The sequence below is a fragment of the Trachurus japonicus genome, chromosome 8 (assembly GCF_045865225.1).
Source record: "Trachurus japonicus isolate A0001 chromosome 8, Traja_1.0".
NCBI lineage: Eukaryota > Metazoa > Chordata > Actinopteri > Carangiformes > Carangidae > Trachurus > Trachurus japonicus.
In genome coordinates, this window is record NC_140914.1 from 8601730 (window position 1) to 8629368 (window position 27639).

Genomic DNA, 27639 nt, shown 5'->3' on the forward strand with positions numbered 1-27639 from the left:
AAAACGTAAGCTTCCGCTATTACACTGAAGAATATGGCTAACTTGACAGAAACATGGCTTTGTTATGGTTTTTCTTCGTGGTGTCAATTCGTTGTAAATGCTCAATAGCGCCGCCATCGTTCAGTGAACCCAAGTTTTAGTAGTCATTAAAAGAACTAGGCCTACTTCTCTATTCCTGTATTACAGTATATCAGCCACCAACAAAAAGAAAGTAAAGTAATCCTGTAAATAATCCATCCTCCACATGGATATTTAAATCCAGAATGAATGAAAAACAAGGGGTTCTTAAAAAATACCATTGTTTAATAAACAAACAGTGTGATATAGACAATGAGAATTTGGTCAGTTGCTTTTTGATTTCCACTCGACCCTCCACTCATCCCAGTCCAGCAGAGTTCGTTTTGTGTCCCAACCTGCAGCTTCGACACCTGCAAATGATAACGGCAAAGAAGAAATGATGAAAAATAATCACCATGAGACAAAATATATATATATATTATTATATTATTTGTGTGTTAAAACAGATTTATGTGAGCCCACCTTTGAGAAATGGACTGAAGATTGTGTCCATCAGCTTGTGACTCTCATGCACCATTTCCCAGTGACCTTTTGATAAAAGAAGACAAGCACACAGAGTTTAAAAGAGAGAAACCTTGAATCATTTCTTCTATTAAATGTAAACGAGTGCAGGTGAACGCTCACCTTGCTGCCGAGGCTCTGTGGCGTCTGGACGGTTCATCGTGCTGCTGATCCAAACAGCCTGGCACATCGCTCTGATTTCTTCATGTGCTGACGCTTTTGGTCCCAAACAAACACACACGCTCCCTGGGAGGAAGTAAAAACATGCTTAATGTTTAACACGGCTCCTGGACACAGTTGTTCTGTGGACGAAGTCAGGTCATCAGGCTGGCGCACCGTTTCTCACTCCTAACAGGTAAGGCATGTTGTTGTTCTTCAAGGCCAGCTGAAGTTCCTCTGGGCTACAAAACAAACATTTCAGAGTTAATCTTTGACAGAGATGGTAATTTTTCAATATACAAATAAAAATTGCTGATGAATCTTATATATTTTTTATTCACTTTTACTTTACATAGTATTTTACTATGTTAGTTATTATCTATTTTATTACTATAGTAATGAGACCTGAGAACTCCATCTTGTACCTCATGTTTCATGGTGTGAATGACGATTAAAAATTGAATCTATCAATCTATCTAATTAAATTAAATTAAATTACCGTTGTACAATCTCTTGTAGCCTCACTCCGAGTTTTATTGGCACCGTTTTGCTAAACCCTGGACAAAAACAGAAGATTTAATCATTTTTAATGCACAGAATCAACATATTACAACATAAAACATAGAACAGCTGAAGAAACTCATTAAATGTAGATTCTTCTTTTCTTCTTTCTTTTTTTTTTTCACCTAAGAAAACCGGCTCTCTATGATTGGCCTCTGGCGGACTCAGGATCCGTTTATCGCTGAGGTACTGCTGTAACACGATGGAAAGCCGCGCCTCGTTGAAGGTTTCCATGACAACCGAACGCACGGCCTTGTAATTGGCGAAGAGGTGGAGGATGGTGAAGAGGAAGAAGAGGCAGAGAGTCAGACTGAGGAGGAAAGAAAGAGAATGAAAACATAAATACATCAATAAGCAATGTTAAAAAAAACTGTTTATAGTCTGAGAACTACAGATTGTCGGAGTTACATGAGTTTATATTGCACGTGTATGTGTGTGTGTGTGTGTGTAAGTGAGTGTGTGTGAGGTGATGACTGTTAATGTTTAACACAGTTTAGTCTGAATGTGTGAGATATGACACTTACCCTGGATTATCAGTAACGAGAGGGATAATGATCAAACTAATCAGCAGCCCGGCCAAGTTCACCAAAGTCTCCTGTGGAAAATAACACACACACACACACACACACACACACACACACACACACACGTTCTGCTGTGAAAAACTCCTGTTGTATCTGTTTGTATGTAGAATGGATGATGACACAGCTACTTGTTGTATTTGAGGTGTCTGCATTGATAAATGGGGTGATAAAAGGGTGATAAATTGCTTTTTCCTTCCATGCTGTTGTTTCCTTCCTCTGCTCAACATGAATGGACACTGAGGGTTTGGACCTTTGTACCACAACTGTTTACAGTGTAGATACGTATCACCGTTTCCTGTGCACGACTCCATGAGACACAGAGACAGACCAAAATAAAAAGTCTTACCTAAAAACCAAAATAAATCTAACAGAGTACCTGACTCCCGTCTTTGGCAGAGATGTCGGCCATGTTGTCTCTTCGGGCCTGATGAACAGTCAGAGCAGCTCTGGTCGCTCCACCCGCCACCCCGACAATCGACTGAAGAGACAAACACATAAAATAATGGTCAGGTTCAGTTCAGGTACGGAAGCCCTAATGGGTCATACATACTGTACATAGTTTTTATTTCCTTCGTTTTCCCGAGATACTTAATTTGAGAGATAATGAATGAAACGTGATAGGCCTGAGATTTCCATCAAATGAGACATTATGTCGTGCTGACTGACGTCTCCTTGAACACCAATGTAGGTAACGTTAAGTCTAGTTCTCTGTTTGTGTTTTGTTTTGTGTTTTGTGCAAGGAATCAATTAATGTTACAACAGCTGTTTGTCAGATCACTTGATGGCTCGCTAGTAAGAGAACTAGGCTTCATTTATTATCTCTCAAATTAATTATCTTGTTATCTCGGGTAAACAGAGGAAAAATATCTTGTTATCACGAGAAAACTGAGGAAGAAAGATGTATGTATGACCATTTAGGGCTTCCCTAAATTCATATTCTGTCCTAAAACATGTGACCAAATCACCACCCACATCTCCTTTGTCTCAGATTGGGATGGTAATAATAATAATATTTATAATAATAATAGAGGGAATAGACATGAAATTGTAATTAAGTCTAGTTTTCAGGCCTCAGATTAGCTAATGTCACTGACTGGTTTTGCTCTCTCAGATTGTTTTATCAGAATTGTGTAAAATTCTCACAGGCAAAAATGATCCAAATTCTGCATGGAGGGTATATACTAAATTATGAACTATTTATTTTTGACACAGATGTTTACAATTTCTATCGCAGCTGACTTGAGTTAGATATACAGATTTGTTTTTTCTTTACCTTGAATAACCCTGCTGTACACACGATCATGGTGAAGCAGGCAGGAAAGTACGGAGCCAATATCTCCATGAACATGGCAATGTCGTTGAGAACATCTGCAAAGAGCCTGTTGAGAAATATGGGGGAAAAAAGGAACGTGTGAAATCAAATAATCTAAAGGTAATATTTTGAATTTAGTGTCAGTACGTAGACCATACCTCCATTTTTTGGCCTCAGAGTCCAGTTTACTCCTGCGACACAGACACAGAGATTGATCATATAGATGAACATCCATCAGAAATTGCTTTTATTTGACTTAATAATGTTAGATATGAACCCACCCTTTCTGCCAGGCGAAGAGGATCCTTCCCAACATGCCAGTCCCATCTGCAGGGGAAAACATCATTATTTTACAAGTTGCACTGACACTACAAGAGTGATGTCATTGTATTGTATTTCTCTCTGAGGATCATCACCTCTTAACAACCAGGTGACTGTGGCTGCAGCAACTGTGGCCGCTTGGTTCCCAACACCGACTCCTCTGAGAGACGCCTGAGTGGCCAGAGTCCCTGACAGAGAGCTGGAGAAGGCCTGAGAGGAAGAGAGAGGTGGAGGGTGTCAGTAGTGTTGTGGTACTCAAGTCTTGAGACACATTTCCAAGGTCTTGGTCTTGTCTCGGTCTGGACTCTGGATTTTTTCTAAAGACCAGTCAAGACCACAGCTGCAGTGACATCTTTTCTTTTAACCACAAAATATCTCTCTGTCTGTCACTCACTTTGGTTTATGTGATGTAATTCAATAACTTTAACATAATTAAAATGGTTCTACAAAAGTTATCTGCTTGTGTAACCATCTGAAAAACTTGGTTGCACCAGTGTCAACAACAGTGGGAGGAGACTTCAGCAGGTTCTGTGCTGTATTACGTTCAATCCAAACTTTGTTTCACATAGATATGATATAGATTTTATATAAAGTTATTGTTTCTTTTTAGCTGGCGAATAATGTAAATATCAAAACACATGATTATTATCATGAGTATTGGCATTGAATACAGTAATGGTCTTGAAAATGGTCTTGTATTGGTTTGGTGTTGACCTCCTCAGAGTCTTGGTCTTGACCACAACACTAGGTTTCAGTCTGATGGTGAATATGATGATAATGATGATGATTTAACTGCACCGGTTGTGTGTTTTCCTCTCCTGTACCTGCACCGTGTCCCAGAACTGGTACTGCAGGTAGTCATCGCTGACGCTGTCTGGATAACCCTGAGGCAGGAACACGCTCTGAAACGTAAAGTTATTTAATTTAAATGTCAGGCTTGTGTAAACAAAAGGCTGCTGCATAGATAGAGATGTAGTGAGTGACTTCTTACTTTGAAAACCCCGATTATGGAGTTTCCTCTTGTCCCCCCCTCGCCGCCGTCTCTCCTCCTCTGCACAGCTCCGTCCTTCGCTAAATACTTCCAGGCCTCCGTACTGCCGTATCTCTCCGTGGCCAACACCACCTCGCCGCTGTCCTGCTCCATTCAGGCGAACAGAGGCTAAACTAACAAACAGAACAACAATGTGCACGGAAATCTATCAAAATATATACATTATGGGTCCATTTTTGGCTGCAGAGACGTGTTTCTGCTCTCAGGCGACGTGTCGTGTTTGCCTTTGTTGGTACTTCCGTGTTATTCTCTGTCGTCACGGTTTGGCGGTTCCTGATTGGTGGGTTGGGATTTAGGGGCGGGGCTACGATAAAGAGAGACGCACCCTGATACCAATAAAGTTTATTGTTACAATAGGTGTTACCTTGTATAGTAATGTGTAGTAGGCTAATGATTTCATGTGCCATAAAAACAAGTATCGTTACCTCTTTTTACAGTCTATGATCGTTACCAGTCATTTTGAATTTACAACTTTATTACTGTTTGTATCAACAGTTACTACAACACAGACACACGGAGGGGAAAAAACATGAATGAAACTATCTATAAAACATTAAAATAAAGGTACTAAATTGTAGTGTATTGTTTACTAGCATGTTAACAGTTGACTATAAAGATGATGATGTCATTCATTTTCCAGGTTTGTGTTTATAAACCAAAAGTGTGGGTGGGGCTACATGATATTTTGGGCCATTACAGTGAATCCTCTGGGCACCATGAACGTCTGGACCCAGTTTCACATCCTAGTTGTAAAAGCATTTCTCTCAAAACCAAAACTGTCAGCTTCATTGTGGGAAAAGGTCAATGAACCAATGAGGTCGTTAGGATTCAACCTATGTGGACCATGAATTCCTGTAAAGTCAAGTTTATTACTGTAGTGCCACACCTTTCAATAGAAACTTCTTTATAAGTAATAAAGAAATATATTAAAACACAAGGCAATATAAAACAGTATTTGGATTAGTCATAACTTTTGGGAAACATCTTTTTTTATCAACAAAAATGATCATTACCAAACACTTACAGTAACAGTACATGTACCTACAGTTACAAAAGTCTATTGTCCCTAAGGGAATTTTCTCTCTGATGTCATGTCGCAATAAAAATAAAATAAACAGAGGAATGCCCCTAGAAGGATTACACACAGGCCGCCCTCAGTCAGCCATGGGATTGGATAAGACGCTCTTACTCACCAGGACTGGGACAATCCCACCATGGGTGTCGTCAGCACTGAAAAATGCAGTCAGGTGTAGATGAGTTACTGAGCAGTCAACGCTGCTGCACCTCTTATCTCTGGGTAACAGAATCAAGACCGGAAGAAAAGAAAACACACACACACAAAAAAAAACACACACACACCATCTACCATCCGGTGCAGAGATTGTTTAGCTGTTGACAATGAACTCTGGCCTGATACTTCCACAAGGATTAATAATAATTCAGCTACAACAGGAATCTGTGGCTGTTTCACCCTAAGGCGAAAAGGACAAGTGCTGACACACCTCTCCCTGCTCTTGAGGAATGTGTTGTGGGAAAAGAAACACACTCTTTTTCACACAGACTCACAAGAAGAGAAAGATAAAGAAAGAGAGAGGAGGAAGTCAAAGCTGCAAACTCATGAGAGCAAAGAAACAAAATGAGACCTGATATGAAGTGGGTGAACAAAGGTTTTGGACCAGTGTTGGGAGGTTGAATGTGTGGGAGGGTGAAACACAGAGAGTAGAGAGAGAGTGTGTGTACAATAAAATGGGCGTGGAAGTTTCACAGTTTTAGTCACGACTCTGAGGATCCTGTCACTCAACAGCTCAGAAGACACCGGGGTTTCACGGCGACAGGGCGACTACAGGGCGGCTGCTGTCACTGAGCGGACTTTGTGTTGTTGAGTTTTTTTCTATTTCTTTTTAACCTACTTAAAGGAGAAATCTTCACTGTGACAGGTGTCGCTTTGACATGGAGCAGTGTTAAGAAGCCAACAACACACCTGCTTTGGCTTTTTTTTCATTGAGACTTTATCTTTTATCACTGAAGAGGAGCGGATTTAAACAAAACAGCTTTCACAATCTGATCAGGTTTGTTTATATTTTAAATCTTTATGTTTAATTGGTTCTTTTGTGAAGTCGTGTTGTGTTATTTCCTTGTTGTTTCCTTTAATCTCACTTCAGTTGTGTCTATTTAAAGAAAGGAAACTTTCTCAATTTGCCAGTTCTCTTTCTCTCTTCCTCAGTGCCAGTGTTACTCAGTCGGTCCTGTTCACATGGTAGAGAGCTCACGTTGTCGGCCGCGTTGCTTTGATTGAATCCCTGATTAGATAAATCACATTTTGTGCTTTCGCCTTTCCATGACGTCTCGCCAGTCGAGCATGACGTTGTTGTCTGAACCTGTGATCCTACAAGTATTTCAGGATTCTTCAGGGAACTCTTTGATGGGTACTTTCTGTGTTAACTAAATGGAAATACCCCAAAGTTACACACAGTCTACTTTCTGAGGAAGACAGAGTCTGGTTGTCTGGTTGTGTGTTAAAGGACGTGCATGTTTAGATGAGTGTTTCACATTCTTGCATGGGGCTGTGGATTAAAAAAAAAATAGATCAAACATGTTCAACCCAGACTAAACAAACACCAATTTGCGAACTGGTCTTTCATGGTTCTGTTTCTTTTTCTGTTTCTTTTCTGTTTCTGTTCCTTTGTGTAACAAAATCAAAGCAACAGCAAAACAAATTGATGAAATTCATGTTTGAACCTGAGTTTGACAACCTGAGTTATTCTTGAGCTGATCCAGGTGTGTTTTCTAAACCCCCAGGCAGCGTCACACAGTAGCAAGATTCACGTTTACGTAATAAAGGAGGGAGAAACTCTGTCACTGTGACGTTTTGGGTGGAGGAGGTGACGTCAGTATTGTAATAGAGTCACGACCATAAATAGCAACACAATGGATCAAATACAACCCTCAGTGAACTGTGTGGTCACTTGTGTGTGTCCTTTAATTCTAATAATGAATCTGAAATTAACTTTTAAGTGTCTTTAAACCAACATTAAACAGGTAATGGTTTGACATCTGAAGTGAAACCAGTTCCTTAGAAGTGAACTGGTCGTGAAAAACAAACAATATTATCAAGTGTGAACAAAGATAAAAGGCGACTGCAAACAAATCCTGAAACTATTGTTTGCTTTTGTGCATTAAAGGAGACTTTTAGATAATGAAAACACCTCTTATATAATGTGGCTGTGCCTGTTGATGTTTTGCAGGTATGTCTGCTGCACCCCCTCACACAGCTGTACCGGTGGAGGAAGCGATCCCATTGGCTACTGTCCCAGGATCGGGCGACGCCGACGACAGCAGCTCCAAAGTCAGGTACCACAGGTGTCTGGCCACATGGAGCATCATCTGTGGGCTCTCCTGCATCGGGATCAAGGCCCTCACATACTCTGTCAAGGTAATTTAACTTTGAAGAACTATAGTGCTGTGTTTGTTTGGTTTGTTTAAAGCAGAAGTAAGTGATATATTTGTGTTAATATAAGTCTTAAATAGTTATATCTTCCGACAGCAATCACTTCTATAGAGTGTTTGGACCGAAACACGGGTCTGTCAGTCACTCTGCTCTGCTCTGAGCCGAAGAGAAAACATTTATCGTATCCTACAGTTTTTATCCAATGAGGAGAGAGAACGGCATGCAGGGCTGTGTGTGCAGCCAAGGGACGCCGTGAATGTGGCGACGTAGGGACGAGGACTGTTATGGTGCGTTCAAGGAAACTCGTATTTTTCCGACCGTGAAGTCGTACCAGGTCGATCTGGTACGAGTTCACCGGTCGGAAGGTACGAGTGGCCGTTATAGTGACTTTCACCGGTAAAACAGGTCGGAAAAACACGAGTGGGTTGCCTGAAACGCTACAAAGTCGTAAGTTGTGACTTGAAGCTGTAATTTACGATTTCAAAAGCCTGCCTGGAACGCAGCATTAGCGAAAACGACCGGACCACTTACTTCTGCTTTAAGAATATTTCAAAGCAGCTGCCTCACAACATGGTTCAGTACTAAATAAATTCATGTTTACTAATGAAAAACAAGCCTAACTGACTCTGGCAATGTTTTTTAATTTCTTCATTATGATGATGACATTATAGACACACAGCAAAGCCACAGCCTACATGTTACTATGTCACCCTGGGGAGCAACTCTTTGACCTCTAAAAATAAATTCTAGTTATTTCTAGAATCGTTCACTTCAATTTCTTATGTTGCAGCTTTATGTTAAAATCTTCTTTTAAAAAAAGAAGAAAAGATTTTGACATAAAGCTGCAACATAAGAAATGGTGAAAAATTACCGTATGAAAAACATACATGTAAAACCCAATGCACAAACACTGGAAGACTGGCAAGGAACTGTTCATTAATGAACGATGGTGGTCAAAATGGAGAGCTGCAGTACCAGACTGTTAAAGGGATAGTTCAACATTTTGGCAAATAACGGAACGTTACAAGACTGAGTTGTTTTCCAGGTAAATGCAGAGACTGCTTTCCAAAAAACTGCCCCTGACGAGAACGCGCATCAGCGGTTTTGCATGAATTTCCCTCTAAAACAACTCTGTCTGGTAACGTTCTGTTATTATCTCATAGTGTGGTGAATGTGCAGGTCACAACTTGTCCACCAGAGCGTTTTGGAGTTGTTAGATTGTGTATTTGATGAGTTTGATGAGGGAAACCAAGAAATCCCATTAGCCTCCGTAGCGTAGCTCTGAGCAGCTCGCGGCTCTGCTCCGCCATTTTAAAAATAGCTTGCACCGACAATTAAAGGTAATGAACCTACTGCTATGACTATAGGGATTATGGCAATGGGCCAATTTGCCAAAATGTTGAACTATCCTATTAACTATTGGGATGACTGAAAAATTGCTGAGTAGATCTAAAATGAGGAAGCGAGACATCCCCTGGTTCTTATTTTACACATTCTAAATTAAAAAGAAGAACAATAGATGGGAGATTATATTTTGGTGAAATTGTGCAAGTGGTGTCTGTGCCACATGTTTTTTTTTTGTGTAATTGTGCTGAAAGGATTTGGTATGTTTCTCCTGATAAAAAGAACATTTAAAGAAAGAAAAAAAAACCTATAACATTGATATGATTCAAAATTAGTCGAGGCTTCATGGTCATTCTGCACTTATCAGTATTTTCAAACTGGATTATTTCTCTTTATCAGTCGCATTAGTTCTTCTTGTTTCCTCTTTTTCTAACCCATGATGCTTCACTTCAACAGGCGGAGACGGCAAAAGACCCAAAATCAGCGATTGTGTTTTCACGGCAGGCGAGAAAATTCAGCATCATCTCCTTTGTGGCGTGGATTTGCATCCTGGCTTCAATCCCCGTTCTGATGGCGCTGTTCTCGTATCTCGCCACTCTGAAGGACTGATGGACTTGGACTCTTTTTTTAATTGAACAGAATGGCTCATCTCTCATCGTTTGGATGTTTATACGGAGATAACGATGGCGGACGACACAAAGAAGCTGTTTCTCCACGACAAACAGCCCGTGAAGATATGAACAAAGTGCTGGTTACTCAGAAACAGTGCTTTCCTGCGCCGCCATCTCAGTTTACACTTTTCTACTTCCTCTTCAGCATTAACTTTTTTTTTTTTTTTTTACACAAAAGAATCATGCAGACTGCAGAGTATTAAAAAGCTTCAAACTTTTACATATTTTCTTATACGCTGTAATATTTATTTAACAATATATGAACATATGAACAAATGCAAAACTAAGTGACCATAGAAAATCCAGCATTGCCTATTATTGTTATTATTATTATAGTTATTATAATAAGTCTGAGACTTCACACTACATGACACATTTACATCATACATTAAAGATCAGACTGGTCATTTCCCAGTAACGACCCAATCCTTAATGTTTTTTTGCACCATAAAAAGCGATACTATATTTAACATACTCATCTTGTATTATATATGTACTTACAGATACGACAAACACTTAATAAATTAGTCAATCAATCTGTGAATGTATAAACGCAGCAGGATTGGGTCTGTACTGGAAAACGTTAACGGCAGTGCTTCATCATTGTTGTGTCATCACTCTCTTATCCATTATTGCATTGTTACCATATTAACTTTATTCATGTCAAATGTATCAATGTGTTGTACTTTTATACAAACGTGTAACATAAAAAGACTTTGTAATAAAATGACAGAGAAAAACGTTTGTGCTTTTTGCATTGTTGGGAACATCTTGACGACAAAAAAATGTAATAAAAAAAAAAAGGGGAGTGGGGGACAGATACAAATACGCTGCCTACAAAACATCTGTTTAAAAAAATCTGACAGTTAAGGCAACCTCATTAAAAATTTGGCAAACAAACCAGAAAAAAAAAAAAAAAAAGTCAGTTTATCAAGATGTTTACGAATATAAAACACCACAAAATAATCCAGAGAGAGACCCACACAGGTAACGAACAGACACGTCGTCGACGGTCTCTGGAGTGCTGCGTTGTTTCCACGTTACAATTTATACAATAACACAAAAAACAAAACGTCTTCAGCTGTAAAAAACCACAAACACGGATACGTTAAGTGGACAAGTCGAATACTGGACCTGTCCTGAGCCGAGAGGACACTGATCTACACACACACACACACACACACACACACGGTCACTTCACTGTACAGAAACTTGGTGGTTTGTTTGTAGCGAACACACAAATCTCTCGCTGGCACGTTTTTTTTTTTAAGTTATAAATCAGCATTTAATAAAAAATAGCTGCCTTTATAAATAACTTAGGGATGATGATGCTGCCGCTCAGTTAATACACTGCTGCAACCTGAAGAACTTGACACTCACAAGTGGTTAAATTAACGTCAATGGACGGAAAAAAATAAAAAATAAAAAATTGACGGCCGGGTGTTTAAGTGCTGCGATGAAGATGGAAACAATAATACTAATGCAACTTATTGAAACATGAATAACAAAGTTTCAGGATTAAATACACTCATGGCGCTGTGATGTTTTGTTCTTCAACTTGCAAGCTATACAAACGCAACAGACTATAAAAGTGTTACTTCTTCAACAATTGTCACTGCAACATTCAAAATGATGATTGATGACGAGCACAGAGAGAAAGAGAGAAGAGCTGGAGGACTCCGCAGTGAATCTCCATGATGAGGATACATTACAAACTGTCGTATCAAACAGCGACGCAGTGTTTGTTGTTGTACTGATTTGAGTAAAAGACGAAGGAGAAGAAAAAAGGCATCTGTCAACTGTCGGTCTGGTCGTGGATGAGCCACAGGTTCAGCTGGTCCAGCTTGGCACAGAGCAGCGAGTCCACGTCCTGCGCGCTGAGCGGCGCCTCGTCTTTGGCGAAGCTTCCTCGTCTCGTCCGGGAGGTCGTGGTCGTGACGCCCGCAGCCTTCCCGCCACCGACGCCGCCGACGCCGACGAGCGGCTTCTTTGGTTTTCTGGCCTCGCCCACCTCCAGGAACTCCACGAAGCGCTTGACGCGTTTCGGGCCGCGCCACAACTCGGAGCCGTCGCGGCGATTGACAGGAACCTCGAATATGGTCTCCAGACGGCTGAAAGACGCAACGACAGGCGACAACGTCAGTCACATAACAAAGGGAATGGCGTGCTCGACTCTTGTGTAAAGATGAACTGGGTGCCGGCTCAAAAATAAGAAAAAAACTGAAATGGCAGCACTCAAAATAATCTTGAAACATTTATTGAACGCACAGCACTAAATGTTTCAAGATTATTTTGAGTGCAGTTTCAGTTTTTTCCAGTCAGTCACATCACAGATGTTACTACATATGACCTGGTGTCACTTCCTCTCTTCTAATCCACAAGTTTCCGAACGTCATCTATGGTCAAAACCGGAAGCAGGTTTCGCATTTCCAGTGGAATTGTATGTTTACGTTTCCATGGCTTTCAGTCGTCGTCATAGTTGCGGTAAATACATGGATCTATTAACGCTGGCTTTGAACACGGATGACGTCAATTTGTGTGATATCCATTGTTAAAAGCTGGTGTAATGATGATCCATGTGTTTTACAGATTTTCATTGAAAAAAAAAAAAAAAATCCATGCATTTACCATGACTACCGAAACCATGGAAACGTTAACATAAAATTCCACCGGAAGAGCAAAAAACCAGCAAAACCGGCTTACGTTTTTGACGTTTGGAAAAAGGTGGATATAGAGACCAGACTATCAGCTGATTGTTCCTCTGCTGCCACCTGCTGGTCAAACTCCGTCCAATGATGTTAAACCAACTCTGAACAGGTTTTAAATTAAACTGAATCTCTTTTTTCCCCCGAACATCTAAGCAAAAATAAGGCACAAGTTTGTTTGTAATAACATAAGCAAGTTATAAAACAAAAAACACAGAAAACAAAAGCATAACATTGTATTCTTTATACATACAGTATTTGAGAAGGAGTGAGTAGAAGAAACATAGGTTGTGTGTAATGTGTGTAAACCAGAGGAGGCTGGTCCATTGAGGCAGAGGAGGTTGGTCCTCCTCTATTTTTGAGAGGCAAAAGGAAAATTTATTTTTTATTTAAGAAAGAGTAACTGGTTGAAATAAATCATTACCAAATCTCAGTATAATTTATAAAATATTATATATGTATTTTATCATAAAAAAAGTTTGTTTTTTGGAAGAAAATCCACTTAAAACGGCTCAACTGCGCCGCCAGCAGGCTCAGGAGACAGAGCAGGCTGTGTGAGGAGCAGGGAGCAGGAAGGTGGGGGCTCTACGGAGGTGGCAAGATTTTTACTTCCCTAACTGGCCTCGGGGCGGGATCTTCTTCCATTGACTCAATGCATTTAGGATGTCTTCATCCTGACCTGTGATTGGCTAAGACACGTAAAATGACGTCATGACGGAGGAGGCTCTTCTGTACCAATCAGCAATCAGAACACAAGATTGACAGCAGGTTGGTCCAATAACAGTTCCCAAATTTCATTCTCACATTTATACAGCTGTAAACAGGAAATACCGCTATGTATTTTACAGCTTTCACTACCAGCTATGCTCGGACAAGAAATATGGAGTTTTCAGCTATATTGGAATCGGTTGGAGGACATAATGTTAGCGGCACGACCGGGACACAATACGGAGCAGCAACGAAGTTGTTTTGTTGTGATATGCTGCTGTCGTGTAGTTACTCTGACAGCTGCATTCGCGTTGACTGTCACAACGGTAACCTGGGGTCGAGGCGCGGAAGGAGAAGATATTTAGCGGCACAACAGCGGGACATAATACGGAACAGCAACGCACTTTGTCTTGGGCGAGTGTACTAATGAGTGTTGTGTGATGTGCTGTGCTGTCCTGCAGTCTTTGTAAACTGCTGCGGTAGCGTAGTGGGTAGAGCAGATGGCTGGCATGCCGGTGACTGTCCGACGGTCCGAGCCCCACTAATTACCGTATTTTCCGGACTATATGTCGCACCTGAGTATTAGTCGCATCTGCCTAAAAATACGTCATGAAGAGGAAAAGAACATATATAAGTCGCACCGGTTTATAAGTCGCATTTATTTTTCAAACATTTAATTAATAGCCGGGTGTCATATAATGACCAGGCTTTGTTTACACGAAAGGCCGGCACCTATAGCGCGCGCTGCTGTTATGCATGCGCGTTTCTCTGTGGTGTGTAGCCTATGTGTGTGTGAGGATGCGGAGATGAATGAAGGCGATCGTCCCAAGGGGGGCGGCGGCGGCGAATATCGCTACTTTTTTTTTTTTAACACGTTAGTTTAGGCGGCAGCGCTGGAAACCCTGTGATCAGAAACCCTTTGTGGACTCTGTGAAGACAGACGGGAGTGAAGCCGACCTCTCCTCTGCTTCAGAGAGGGATAGCCTGGCACTGTCGGACCTGGCTCTCTGCTCCGTGTCCGGAGCCCAGTCGGGACCGGAGCAGAGACCGAAGACTGACCGCAGAATACGCTGTGAAAATACTCTGAATTGACGGAGTGAAGCGCTACGGCGCAACGGAGACAGGTCAGACAGCGCAGAGAGGAGAACAGCACATGAGGAAGATGAAGATGAGCCACTGAATGAGGAGGGATGTCAAAGTCACTGCTCCTCTCATGGTCCTGATGTCAAAGTCACTGCTCCTCTCATGGTCCTGATGTCAAAGTCACTGCTCCTCTCATGGTCCTGATGTCAAAGTCACTGCTCCTCTCATGGTCCTGATGTCAAAGTCACTCTGCCTTGTGGCTTTACAAATTCTAAAGAAAAGGTGAGTACTTAATAGTTCAATTATTTTTTTCCTCAGTGTTTTTTCCAATTACTATGAAACTGACAAAGTTTGATTTCTGCTCACTCTGCACCTCTGATGTTGTCAACAGGATCTCTGCTCCTCTCATGGTCCTGATGTCAAAGTCACTCACCTCCACTCATGGTCCTGATGTCAAAGTCACTCACCTCCACTCATGGTCCTGATGTCAACAGACTTTTATCATTTAATAAAATGTTTTTTTAAAGAAGTCTTGTACGTCATTGTTTTATTACTCAAATTAAATCGAATATAAGAAAGTAGAGATAGGTAGTTGACTAAAATAACATGACACCGTGGACTGGTTTTCCTCCTGTCCTCCCCAATTTTTTCAGTCACCAGCCGCCACTGGTGTAAACCCAAACTACAGTCAGGTCGTTCCTGTAGAAACATAACTGAAATGTTCCTGAATATTCTTTGTTCTTTATTATTATTTAAAACAAAGTTTTTCCTCATCACTGTTGCCATGTGTGCTGCTCTTGGTGGGATCTGTCAGGTCTCTGTAAATAGCGTTATAAAGGACTACGCCTTCTCTTTTTGTAAAGGGCCTCCAGATAACTTGGCACCATACGAATTAAAGGATCATAGGGCAGGATTTGTGAGAAAATACCGGAAAATACCCATGCGTTTTACGTTTTTTAAATAATAATGGGTGAGGAAGCGCTCAAAACCAAAAAGAACGAGCCCATCCGCGTATCTCTCGATTGCCCTGAACGGGGTCTGTGCTGCAAAATGCGCTGCAATTCAGGGGGTGAATTTCGCGCGCTGGCCGGCGGACCTGACGTCAGCGCGTCCACGACTGCCTTCGAATGGATCAATGGAATGGAGACATGAAGAGGGCAACCGCGGCAGAGCCATTGATACAGTAACAGAGTGGCGACACTCCTTGTTATCGCTCTGAACCAGGGTGGATCCAAATTAGGCCTACTGTTACTGCCAGCAAACGACCCAGCACAACTGAAAGCCCTGTTAACCCCCCCCCCCGCCGCAACTCTCTCTCCCCCTCCCTTCACACACGCACACAGCAGCAGGCAGGTCACTAACTTACACACCCTCTCCCTCTTCACTACTGTCTTATTATTAGCCGTTAGCCGCAGCTAGCGGTTAAAAGCCGACGTTATAACTTTAACAACGTTATCAGGCAGGTGGACAAACGTCCTCTTTTGCCCGGACACGTCCACTTTTCACGTCCTGGCCGGCGTGTCCGCGACGCGTCCGTTTTTTTTTAATGAAATCATGAATATGTCCGGTGTTTATTGGTTTTCATGGGACCGCGGACCCTGACAGATGCGGCCCGACACCCGGACCCGGCGCGTTAATTCTCGGTACCGGCCTGTAGGAGCCCATACAGATCCATGCAGAGGAGCTCAGAGGAACAGACAAGCAGCCTCCTGCTGCAGCACAGTGAAGGTGTGTGTGTGTGTGTGTGTGTGTCTGTCTGTCTGTCTGTCTGTCTGTGAGAGCGAGAACCTACAGTAAAATACCCCCCCTCCCTCCCCAGATAGGAAAGACTGTAAAGAGTAAAGTAAACAGTGAAAAGTCTGTGCGCGCTCCCGTGCCGGTGGCTTCCCTGGTTGCTGTAGTTACGCGCAGCGGCCGTCGCGTCACTGGCCGTTCTCATTAATCCTGCCCTATGATCCTTTTAAATTGACTTGACTTTTATCTGCAACAGCCTGCAGAAAACTCTTTAAATCTTCACACTTTACTTCCAGATGTTCCTATTTTAGCTCATCTGTGCATCCAAATTTTAATATTTGGACTGTTTTTATGTATTTTAATGTTTATTCTATTTTTGTTTCCTGAAACTTTTATCATAGGTGTTGAGCTCACAACTTTTAATGTATCTTTTGCTCAGCTACATTGTGAATGAGGTCTCTGTTCATTGATTAAATATCAGACTTGTTATTCTCAGGGCTCTGTCTATTTATGATTTAACTTGATATCTATAAACACAACTATAAAGTGCCACAGGTTGATTTGCTCTGGTGTGATGTTGACCGTGATCTCACCTTTCAGGGGGTTTGCTGAAATTCTTATTGGTGTAAATTTCCTCCAAGCTGAAGTCCTTCTTTTTCAGCCTGTAGTGAAACATAAAGAAAAGAAAAACAACCATAACTGTGGTGTAAACAGTTTGAATATTGATCAGGGAGGATTAGAAAAGCCAGCAGTACTGATCGATTCAAAGGAATATATTGTAGTTCAATATTCTTATCTAACCAGCAGCAGCAGCAGAATTAGAGACTCTTGCACGTTAAACATGAGCTGGAGGTTCTTTATCAGGTCAACGCAGGTTTTCTACTGAAGCTACTTGGCAGCGAAATCAAACAGAAACAGATGAAGATGATGAACGTTTTGGAGGGAACATCAAAAGTAGGAGAGCTGAGTGAAGCATTACATCTGTCTTTAAAGGGATAGTTCAACATTTTGGCAAATTGACCCATGGCCATAATCCCTATAGTTTTAGCAGTAGGTTTGTTGCCTTTAATTGTTGGTGCAAGCTATTTTTAGAACGGCGGAGCAGAGCCGCGAGCTGCTCAGAGCTACGCTACGGAGGCTCATGGGATTTCTTGGTTTCCCTCATCAAACTCATCAAATACACAATCGAACAACTCCAAAACGCTCTGGTGCACAAGTTGTGACCTGCACATTCACCACGCTATGAGATAATAACACAACGTTACCAGACAGAGTTGTTTTAGAGGTAAATACAGAGACTGCTTGCTGAAAAACTGCCCCCGACGGGAACGTGCATCAGCGGTTTTGCATGAATTTACCTCTAAAACAACTCGGTCTGGTAACGTTCTGTTATTATCATCATTATTATCATCATTATCATAGCGTGGTGAATGTGCAGGTCACAACTTGTCCACCAGAGCGTTTTGGAGTTGTTGGATTGTGTATTTGGTGAGTTTGATGAGGGAAACCAAGAAATCCCATTAGCCTCCGTAGCGTAGCTCTGAGCAGCTCACGGCTCTGCTCCGCCGTTCTAAAAATAGCTTGCACCGACAATTAAAGGTAACGAACCTACTGCTATGACTATAGGGATTATGGCAATGGGCCAGTTTGCCAAAATGTTGAACTATCCCTTTAAGCTTGCAATACGATATCACAACATTGTCACTGTGCAGATCTAGAGATTGAATGGATCAAATTTAAAAGTTAAGTCTAAAGTTTTTAACAGTGAACTCGAACGCTTCCTGTACGATGAGTGTATGGAGAACATACCTGACGGGTTTGGGCAGGCCCATGGGCGTCAGGTTGTTCTGGGGTTTGGGTAAAGTTTTCCGAATTCTGATGGACGACACCTTCCCTCGCTCCTCATGTTTCTGCACCACCTGTGATGACGGACGAGTGAATCAGAAACCAGAACCATTTCAAGTAGGATTAAGGTGGAAACTGTAGGAACTATGTATCCATCTGTGTATAATAATCACGTTTACCTTGATCTCAGAGTCAGACAGAGCCTTCTCCTCTCTCAGTGCAGCGTCTTCATACTCCTGACTGGAGGAGCTGGTGTCTTCATCCTCCTCCTCCTCCTCGCTCTGTTGTCGTCTCTCGATCTCACACGCCAGAGGATTCCCGCTGCAAAACACATTCACATGAAGTCAGTTACTGGTGTTATGATGAAATTAGGGCTGTCAAAGTTAACGCGTAATCTGGAAACGATAACGCGTTACAAAAATATTAACGCACGATTAATTTCATCAAGTGACTTAGGTAGTGCCCGTCTGTGTATTCAGTCTGTGTCTGTGTCGCCACTGGGGTTTGATCAGACAAAACTCTTGGTTCAGTGATCAATCAGACGAGTTGTAAACTGCGTCCGCGAGTGTTTCCTATGACGGACGGTGTCCTGTCACATGTACGGCAGCTTCAGGAGGACAAAGTTCTCCATTCACATCATAGCCTGTGATGTGATTTGTATTATTACGGTTGCAGTGTGCAGATCAAAATATAGTGATAATGTGAAAAAATAAACAAACAATTAGGATGTGTTATTGTTTTTCACATCTGTAAAACTGCATCCTTAAAGAGGAACTTTGTAAGGCTGGTCGCTTTTACTCTGTGTTGCTAACCCTCCTCCCGACAATGTGCATTTGTTTACAACGAAGCCGGCGAGAAATCAATCCATGGAGCAGTGGATAACGTTCTATATCATATACTATGTTACCATGTGTATATGTGTTGTATTATCTGTCATAAACAAGAAATTACAGGTTACAGGGCGCATTTGTGTCACGGTGCCACTGAGACGAGAGCTGGGACACCGGGTTGGAGGCTCTGATCTTACAAGGTTGGTTTTCAGTCAAGAGACGCTATGAGGAAGGCAAGTTACAAGTCACTGATTTAACCATCAAAATTGCTCTGTAGCTGTTTAATTAAGGTAAAAATGTAGCATAGTTAAGCAACAAATCCTGCATAGTTCCACTTTAAATTCTAATGGAGTAACTGTACATAGACTAAAAGGAAGAATAGAAGTTATATTAGTGTATATAATATTTAGTATTTTAATCTTGATTAATAACAGACTTGTAATGCGATTAATCAAGTTATATTTTTTAATCGTTTGACAGCCCTACATGAAAAACGTTTATCCAGATTGTAACGAGTGTGTTACCTGCTGCAGGAGTCGGATGCTGCACGAGAGGAGTCGCTTCTCTGGAGGAACCCTGGGAGGTGCCAGGCGGACGAGGACGTGACGGAGGAGGAGGAGCAGGAGGACGGCGAGGGAACGTGAGGGGAGGAGGCACCGGAGCTGGCAGCCGCTCCTCTGCCGTCGACCTTCTTGGAGAGGAAGGCGAGGGGGCTGGAGAGGAAGCAGGAGGCGAGGACGGAGAGCGCCAGGCCGGGCGACAGGTGCGGGGCGACGCCGTCGTACGACGCCGACCGCCTGGACGCCGGGTACACCTCCTTACGCAGACACAGCGGGGCGATCTCCCGCTCCACCTCCACGCTGCAGACCGTGTGCCGACGAGCTCGCCGCAGGGACTTGTGGGTAGGAGGGACAAAGTGCGCGACGGCGGCCTTGTGCAGGTGCGATGATGTGTGAGTCCGGCTGTGGTGCGTGTGCGTGGGCGTCCAGGGCGCGTCCTGCGAGCAGAGCGACGGGATCTCCGGGCACGAGTAGCTCCGCAGCAGACGCCGCGAAACGCTGCCGTCCGATGACGAGCGGGAACCGGCGGCGGTCAGATCGGCGTCCTCCATCGTGATCGAATTCTTCGCCTTCGACTCTTCGCCTTTGCGCGTCGCTCTGTGTAAAACCACGCACCTCCTCCGCTGCGGATCGGCTCTCCTCCGCGGCTTCACGGCGTTCACCCTTCTGGCGCCGGACCTCGGCTTGGAGACGCTGCCTGTAAGAGACGCGCCATCTGTCACGGGCGCAGCGGTCTCTACTTCCTGTAGAGTCGCTACTTCTGGCGAGGGAGCGAGGTGGTGATTGTTCTCAAAGGGCGTCATTTCAAAATACACGGGGTCCGTCGAGATTTTACCGTTGCTCGTCGCTTTCGTTTGGATTTCTTTGGTCGTCACGTGAAGGTTGTCGATACATTGCTTCGTCGTCTCTTGAGTGGCGCCCGAGTCCGCGGGTTTAACGGCGCCTCTACTAAATCCCTTCCTGTGTCTTTTGGGCGGCTGGTTCAGCTCTGGTTTGGCGGCCGCCTCCTCCTCTTCTTCCTCTTCAACGGGCGGAGGTGCGTTCAAATGCACCGGTGCCGCAGAAACCAAAGAGCCGTTGGAAGAGTCCGTTTTCGAACCTGGCGATTTCCGTTTCACCGGTTTCTTGCTCGCGCTCCTGGACTTGATCTCCGGACGGACGAGGACTTGAACCTCGGCCAGCGCGGCCTGCTGCGAGGTGATGGCCACGGTGGTTTCCAGATCCATGCTCTCGATGTTTAACTCACTTTCTCCCAGACCCCTCTCAGATTTCGTTTTAACTCTTTTCCCTGATCCACTTCGCTTTGTCTTGTTGTTGCCACCGCCGTTGCCGCCACCACTGACCTTCAGGTTGTTCTCCACCGACACACTGACGGTTTGATCCAGTGAACAAATGAGCAAAGCATCATGGGAACTTTCAGTCTGTGGGTTTAAAGCTACTTCCTCCATCGTAGGAAGCGCCATCTCTCCTCCTCCACCTTTTCCTTTCCTGTTTGCTTTCGTTGACGCAGTTTGTCTCTTTCTGGGAGGCTTCAGTGTTTCGTCCACGACGACGTTTGCCGACACGACTTCCTTCTTTGGCGGTTTTGACCCTCTGACTTTGACGCTTTTTGAAGTCGTGTTTAACAACTCCCGGTGCTCCGTGTCCTCCGTGCATGTATGTGCGGTCAGTTTCTTCCTCTTCACTGGTTCTTGCGTACGACAGGACGGTTTCATGCCTCTCTTCGATCTCCCAGAACCCAAAGCTGGATACGTGTCCGGGTTCAGCTGCTCCAGCTGCTGAGCGTCCGGCGCCGCCAGAGTCTGTGCATTAGCGCTGGTGTTTGAGTTATTCCGCAGGCTTTGGCGAACCAAACCGCTACTTTCATCATCAGGCTGAAGAGAGTCCGAGTAACAGATCGAAGGTAACGTTTGAGAAAGCTGCCGGACGCCGACCGCTGAGTCCGACTCGTCCTGTCTCACTTCAGGCAGAAGCGTTTTAGACGCGTCTTTCTTCACCTGTGACCTAATTCTTGTCCATTTTCTGGGCAGTGGTTTCAGCTGGACCACCAGCTCCTTGTCCAGCTTCTCCGCCTCCAACGTAGATTCCTGCGAGGCACTTAAACTGACGGAGGGCTCAGATAGCGCAGGGGGGATAAAAACCGACCCACAAGTCTCTGAGACTTGTGTGGAGGCGACGACGCGGGCGAGGGCAGCGTCCGGCAAAGGCACAGAAACAGGCGAGTTTATTTCCCTCCGAGTTATTCCACATTCATCCGTCGGTTCGGTGTCAAAAGAAAGTTTTTTAAGAGCACCAGTTTTGGAGTTTCGTGCACCTTCTCCACCACTAATCCTCTGTTGGTGCGTCTCCGCCCCCTGATTCCAGCTCTCGACCGGCTCAAACCTGTCGCTCGGCGGCTCGGCGTCGGACAGCTCACGCTCCAGATCCGGGTCCTCGGACGGCGGCGGCGGCGGAGGACTGGGGGCTCTGAAGAGTTTGACGGGACTCATGACGATCTCGGTGAAGCTGGCCATCTTCGACCTGAACGACTGAAACAACGGGCCGATCACCCATCCCTTCGGGGCCGACGCGTTGCCAACAGCCAGGCCCCCGCACGCCTCCATGGCCGAGTCGGCGCCGTCCGCCACCTGCTCCACTACATTTTCTGCTGCATCGACATTTGGTTTCTTGCAGGGGGTTTTCTGGTCCTCGTGTCTGTGATAACATGAAAAGGAAATTAGAATCAGACGAGCACATATCACAGGGATGAAGCCGTTTTCATTATTAGAATAATAACAAACTAATTTCCCATGAAAGCAACAACATGACGTCTCAATACGACGCACACCGACTCCGCTATAAAAATTACTCTGCCTTATTTCCACTCAGAGAACTATACTAATACATGGTAGTATACTAAACCATGATTGCACTGCTGTTCACAGACATAACTGCACTTTGATTACAGCTTCTTATTCACTTTCCTCTTATTAAAAAAGTTGTAAAAAAAACAATTTAATAAAATAATATTATAACAAAATTGCCTGAAATTGTTTTTCCACATGCATAGGAAAATCTTCAAAAAAACATAAAACATTCAATCATTCATAAATAAGCTGTAACGGTCACACACTTACTTATTTTGGCCGTTTGCTGAAAAATTAAAATCAAATCCATCCTGCAAAAAAAAGCAAAAAACAGATAAACATAGTTTTAGTTATGATAAAAGACTTGAGCCGTGTTTAGTGAAAGTGTTGAAACCATTTGAAACAAAAACAATAAACCACAAATGCTTCAAGTATTTTCTCTCCATTTTACAAAACTAAATAAAAGCAGAGCACATTCATGATGATAATGTGAATTTGTGCACAGAACTTTATCATATTTGTCAAATAAATATTTTCTCCTCTTGCAAAAAAAATAATGTCATTTTATTGAATCAATTTCATTTTATTTTTCAGAAAATTGGGTCAAATAATAAGCTTTAAAAACGTTTGGTTCTCTATTTACTTCACAATAATTTGCTAAAATTCGCTTCATTCGATATCACTGGTACATGTTTCCCTTTACACTCTACACACAATGAATATACATTGTGTTCTGTAATATTTGCAGCGCTGTGCGTTAGTGGGTCACATTAAGACACTCGATTGCTTGTCTGTGTGGGATGCAACAGACCGTGAAGGAGGATTAAATCACCCAATTAACCCTCACACCCTGTTCACTGTACTGATCCCACCAATGTTGCCATACACAGGCCGAGCGTACAGCTGCTGCTGCACACGCACAGATTATAGACACCGACAGCTTTATTACACGAGAAAAAAACACCGTCAAGGGCACGAAGCCAGGCTGTGAGGAGGACGAGACCGAGAGGCCGGCAGAGAGAAAAACACTGACCTCGTTCTGCTCCCGATGAGTGTTTTCAACTCTCGGCTGCTTGGACTGTGACACCTTCAGAATCAGAGAGACGCTGCGTCAGAGACTCACTTTATTAATGTAATATGATCATTTAAATAAGCTCAATATGTGTATTATTTACCATGTTTCCACTCTCTCTTTGTCTCTTGCTGGGGGACGAGTTCTGTCCGGACAGTCTCGGAGGCGCTGCGCTGTGTGTGCCGCTCTGCTTCTTAGGTGTCTGAGCTCTGATCCCCTGAATACGACCGCTCCTTCTGTGGCCAGATGTTCCATCATTCGCACAGCTGTGGAAGTTTCAGACGTCAGTTTAGCCGACATCCAGCAAATCTTTTTTTTGTTTCATACACAGTGAGGCTGTGCAGGAAGTCATGATGCATCAGTATCAGAAAGAAATAATATCTCAGCTACGATTTGTGCAATATAGAAGGAAAATATATTTCTATTCAACTTTATGTACATTTTGCAAAAGTAGAGACTTTAGAGACTTTTTGCATTTAAACTTTAAACTATTTTGTGTTGCTAAAAGTTCAGGTTTGGGTTCAAGAGCCTGAAGAATTTTTGATTTTATCAGCTCTATCTCCATCAGATACCAGGCAGCGTGTTTCTCTGACAGCTGCATTGCAAAACAAGGATGTCAAATTCATGACTGTAAGATTTGCAACAAAGAAAGAGAAAGAAATCAAAGCAGAGGCAGAGGAAACGGTCCGAAGCGTGGCTGGCTTCATGAGACGATGGCAGTGCTGGTAGGAAAACAGTCATTTCAAGAAAAGGAGGCAGCAGCTCTGTGCACAACATAACATGGGCTCAAAAATCCAGGACTGTCAAACCTGACACACACACACACACACACACACACACGAGTGCAGCCGAGCAACACGTCGTCCGTCACAGAGGCTGAACGTCCAACGTCAGAATAACATCAGTGTTTTTGTTTTTTTACCCTCGACATAGAAAACCTCAAATCTTTTGAACCGTGTCATCTTTAAACTGCTTCTACACTGTGTCCACGAGACTCAGAGAGAAAACAGTTAGACCTACTTTTTCCCCCCCTACATTGAAAATTGATCATAAATTGTTAAGGGACCAATAAGCAGAATCGATATCGACATTCATTTCCATCTCCACCATGTGGACATCTAGTTCTGTTCTGCTCCACACATACAGTACACACATTTAATTATTACTCTGAAATTTCCAACAAATAAATCCGGCAGATAAATCTATGATTATTTCTTGTATACTACAAGCCAAATACACTACAGCCAAATCTTGGAAATCCACTACCAAACCAAGTATTAGTGTCTGGCTTGCAGGACTATCAGATTCTGTGGCACTGGAAAAACTCACTTTCACATTAAAGGGTAAATATCTAATTTTTGACAGTATGTGGAGATCTTTTATGGTGTTCTTAGAGAGGAGGAAAGCATCTAAGGCATGTTCCCCTTGTATGTAAACCATCAACAAATGAAATTGCCATGTATTTAATATTATACGTCTGTTTGTTTGTTTTTTGCTTTGTTTTATTTGAAATGCTTTTCTCTAAGGGGAGTAAAAGGATGATTAACGTTTTGGACTGTTCAAAAGAACACATGCTAACTGCCCTGCGATGTTTATCTCATTGAAGATGAGCCTTACTGTGATAGTTCTGTTTCACACTGTATTATTTCTTGTTGTAGTGTGATTATCTATTCTGAAAATGAATAAACATACTTGTTGAAGAAAAAAAACAAACAAACTCTGAAATACATTTCCCTAAAAATCTCCACTCTGTTGGTCCAAGTTATTGAATATTGTCAGATTTTTCTCCGTGTGTCTGAAAGTCCTGACCCACATGTGCATAAATGAAAGAGAAGGGACAAAAAAAAGCAAAAAGGAGGGGAAAATACACAAAGAGCAAAAAAAAAAAAGGAAAAGCCAAAAGGTGCCGGGACAACTATACCTGGGAGTGATGGAGGAAAAGGGGAGGAGAGGTGGTGCACTACAGAAAGGGTTTGGGGGAATAGCATCTTCATCCATTGGACAAACTATCTGAGGGAGCGAGTCAGAGGGATAAGTCAACATCCCCGTGCTCTCTCACTCTCTCTCTTTCTCTCTCTCTCTGCTTGTCTCTGTAAATAACAACAGTGGAAGAAAAACAAACATGCGGGGTATCATATCAGTATGAAAGCACTTCAAAATAACTCTTTAAAAGTGAAGCTTCACTTACGTCTATAATCTCTGGGACGGAGGTTTAATTCTGAAATGAAGAGGAACAGGATTTTTCTTTTCAAGCTCGAATATTAGCATAAAAGACAACTAAGGAATTAACAAGTAAATATTTTAATGACTGTTTGAAGTCTTAATAAGGTATTCAATTTATCACTTGCAATAAAAAATGTCAGAAAATAGTGAAAAATGATCATCATAACTTTCTAAAAACAAATATGACATCTTAAAATGTCTTTGCCTGTGTTTTATCCAAACAAAGATATCCAGCCAACCGTAATAGAAAACCCTTCCAACTGAGAGAGAGAAACTCATGTCAAACAACTAAATATTAAACTGAGTTATCATTTCACCTGTAAAAACAACATTACAAATATGATTAATGATGTAGAAACACTACGTAAATACTAAGTCGACTTGAATAAACATTTATTTAGAGCATGATGTGCAAACAAATCCTCATGATATCATCTTAGAATAAAATGGGCGGATGTTGTTAAAGGATGATGGTGGAACACGTTCATGCATTATAAGAAACTGCACAGGCGCACTTTAGTGAGTTGTTGTTCAACCTTTAAAATATCCCCACGAGGGCTGCGGGGTACAGTAGGTATGCAAAACACATCATATTGAAATTAGGCTATATGGGCAAGTACTGAGATTGCAATATGTGATGTCTTTGTGTGAATGAATGCTCATTTTTACTGTTTAATTTCACATAAATAATGATAACAAATTGATGATGTGACGTTTGATGGGGCTTACACCAAACAAACATGTCACATTACACCTTGTAATATTGGTCAAGGCTTCACAGCAGCAACACAACACTCATGGTGCTAACTATGTACAACAACACAACAGCAAAGCAGCATTTATGAAGAATATGACTTATATTATAGATTTACATACATGCAATAGCAATGTCCTCCTTGGTGTAAATAAAAGTGTTGCCATATATTTTAAACGCAATTTTCTGTTTTAAATTGTAACAGGAATAACTATAATTTAAACCTGGGGTGTTATTATTGCGTGTTGCACTGTTTTAATAACTTCCCTCAAGCGTGAAATTAGGATTTACATTGAATCATGCTCTTTTGAATCGATACAAAAAAACAATAATTAGGTTACAGCTCTGTCATTGTGGCTGGCATGAGTTCACCTGCACAACAACACGAAAAGTTGCCTCCATCCAATAATAACCTCGCTAACTAAAGCCAGTAAAAATAAAAAAAAACATACAACATACCGGTATACGAGTCTGAATGCTAATTAATTAAACCAGAATTCATGTTCATCAGTTAATGTTTACAATCAAATGATAGCGGTGGTGACGGTCTGATGAAAAGTGGGCGCGGTCTACTTGCTGGAATAAAACAGTCTCATATTCAAACTTTTATAAATGAGTAAACGTTCAGTGAACACAATGTAACGTTAGTATGTGTGTCGGTTAGTTAGTGTGTGTATTTAAAAAAAAAAAAAAAATGAATATGAGGTGTGTGTTTTATGAAGCTACAGCAGAGCTTTAGCATGCCGCCGACAACACTGCATGCTTTAGATACAGTTTCAGTTCCAGGGAGTAGCCGTAGCCCGGAGCTGTCATAGCCACCTAACGTTCAGGCGCCTTTTCCCCGGCGTTAACCACGGAGCCCCCGCGGGTCATAGCTCACTCACACACGGTTTTTCCAGGTGAATCACGGCAGACAAACGTACCTGAGCCGTTGAGCTGGACTTCAGGTGGGTGGTTAGTAGCGCTGCCGACCTCACCACCGTAAACAAGACATGTCGGACGGACGGACGGACGGCGGCGCCCTACAGCAACAGCAACAGCTACAGCGGCAGCCAGCGAATGTATCCGTTTTTACAAACCCAACAAGTAGACAGACGCCTCAGCCAATCAGAGCCCGAGTTCGCTTTCCGCCTGGTGGAATCTGGCCAATCGGAGCAGAGTTCGAAGCGTCGTAGGGGTTGAGGTCAGCCAATGAGGAGCGTGGAAACAAATGGCTCATAAAAATTTACAGTCTTTTATGTCCCCGTTT

The 27639-nt window shown here is 42.7% G+C and overlaps 3 protein-coding genes across 4 annotated transcripts; 1 reads left to right on the forward strand and 2 right to left on the reverse strand.

The window, feature by feature from the left end:
- Positions 1 to 288: 288 nt before the first annotated feature.
- rusf1 (RUS family member 1) lies at positions 289 to 5286 on the reverse strand. Of its 2 annotated transcripts, none has more exons than XM_085783606.1 (14): positions 4508 to 5286; positions 4341 to 4418; positions 3612 to 3726; positions 3477 to 3522; positions 3354 to 3386; positions 3157 to 3262; positions 2260 to 2361; positions 1824 to 1894; positions 1425 to 1609; positions 1238 to 1295; positions 916 to 980; positions 703 to 825; positions 541 to 606; positions 289 to 428 (listed from the first exon to the last, which is right to left on the reverse strand). In XM_085783606.1, the coding sequence occupies exons 1-14, from the start codon at positions 4658 to 4660 to the stop codon at positions 343 to 345; spliced, it is 1287 nt and encodes a 428-aa protein (XP_085639732.1). In that variant the 5' UTR covers positions 4661 to 5286; the 3' UTR covers positions 289 to 342. The 2 variants fall into 2 exon arrangements, with proteins under 2 accessions (XP_085639732.1, XP_085639731.1); XM_085783605.1 differs by having other exon boundaries at positions 697 to 825; positions 4508 to 4801.
- A 2509-nt stretch (positions 5287 to 7795) lies between these two features.
- LOC146982571 (transmembrane protein 265-like) lies at positions 7796 to 9975 on the forward strand. Its single transcript, XM_085783608.1, has 2 exons — positions 7796 to 8000; positions 9816 to 9975. The coding sequence occupies exons 1-2, from the start codon at positions 7815 to 7817 to the stop codon at positions 9966 to 9968; spliced, it is 339 nt and encodes a 112-aa protein (XP_085639734.1). The 5' UTR covers positions 7796 to 7814; the 3' UTR covers positions 9969 to 9975.
- A 1312-nt stretch (positions 9976 to 11287) lies between these two features.
- Positions 11288 to 27431, reverse strand: prr14 (proline rich 14). Its single transcript, XM_085783607.1, has 11 exons — positions 27314 to 27431; positions 25602 to 25631; positions 25335 to 25503; positions 23517 to 23679; positions 23375 to 23428; positions 22612 to 22652; positions 19460 to 22189; positions 18285 to 18426; positions 18070 to 18179; positions 16854 to 16922; positions 11288 to 12141 (listed from the first exon to the last, which is right to left on the reverse strand). Exons 3-11 carry the CDS (start codon positions 25454 to 25456, stop codon positions 11826 to 11828), a joined length of 3747 nt encoding a protein of 1248 aa, XP_085639733.1. The 5' UTR covers positions 25457 to 25503; positions 25602 to 25631; positions 27314 to 27431; the 3' UTR covers positions 11288 to 11825.
- Between the last annotated feature and the right edge of the window lie 208 nt (positions 27432 to 27639).

Coding starts and splice junctions, on each gene's coding strand:
- rusf1 (XM_085783605.1), bottom strand. CDS start 4,660: ATGGAGCAGGACAGCGGCGAGGTGGTGTTGGCCACGGAGAGATACGGC. Junction 1,895..2,259: donor CTGCCAAAGACGGGAGTCAG/GTACTCTGTTAG, acceptor TATTTTCCACAG/GAGACTTTGGTGAACTTGGC. Junction 981..1,237: donor CTACAAGAGATTGTACAACG/GTAATTTAATTT, acceptor TTTGTTTTGTAG/CCCAGAGGAACTTCAGCTGG.
- LOC146982571 (XM_085783608.1), top strand. CDS start 7,815: ATGTCTGCTGCACCCCCTCACACAGCTGTACCGGTGGAGGAAGCGATC. Junction 8,001..9,815: donor CCCTCACATACTCTGTCAAG/GTAATTTAACTT, acceptor TCACTTCAACAG/GCGGAGACGGCAAAAGACCC.
- prr14 (XM_085783607.1), bottom strand. CDS start 25,456: ATGTTGACTTATCCCTCTGACTCGCTCCCTCAGATAGTTTGTCCAATG. Junction 22,190..22,611: donor TCAGCAAACGGCCAAAATAA/GTAAGTGTGTGA, acceptor ATGTTATCACAG/ACACGAGGACCAGAAAACCC. Junction 16,923..18,069: donor GGCCTGCCCAAACCCGTCAG/GTATGTTCTCCA, acceptor GTTTCACTACAG/GCTGAAAAAGAAGGACTTCA.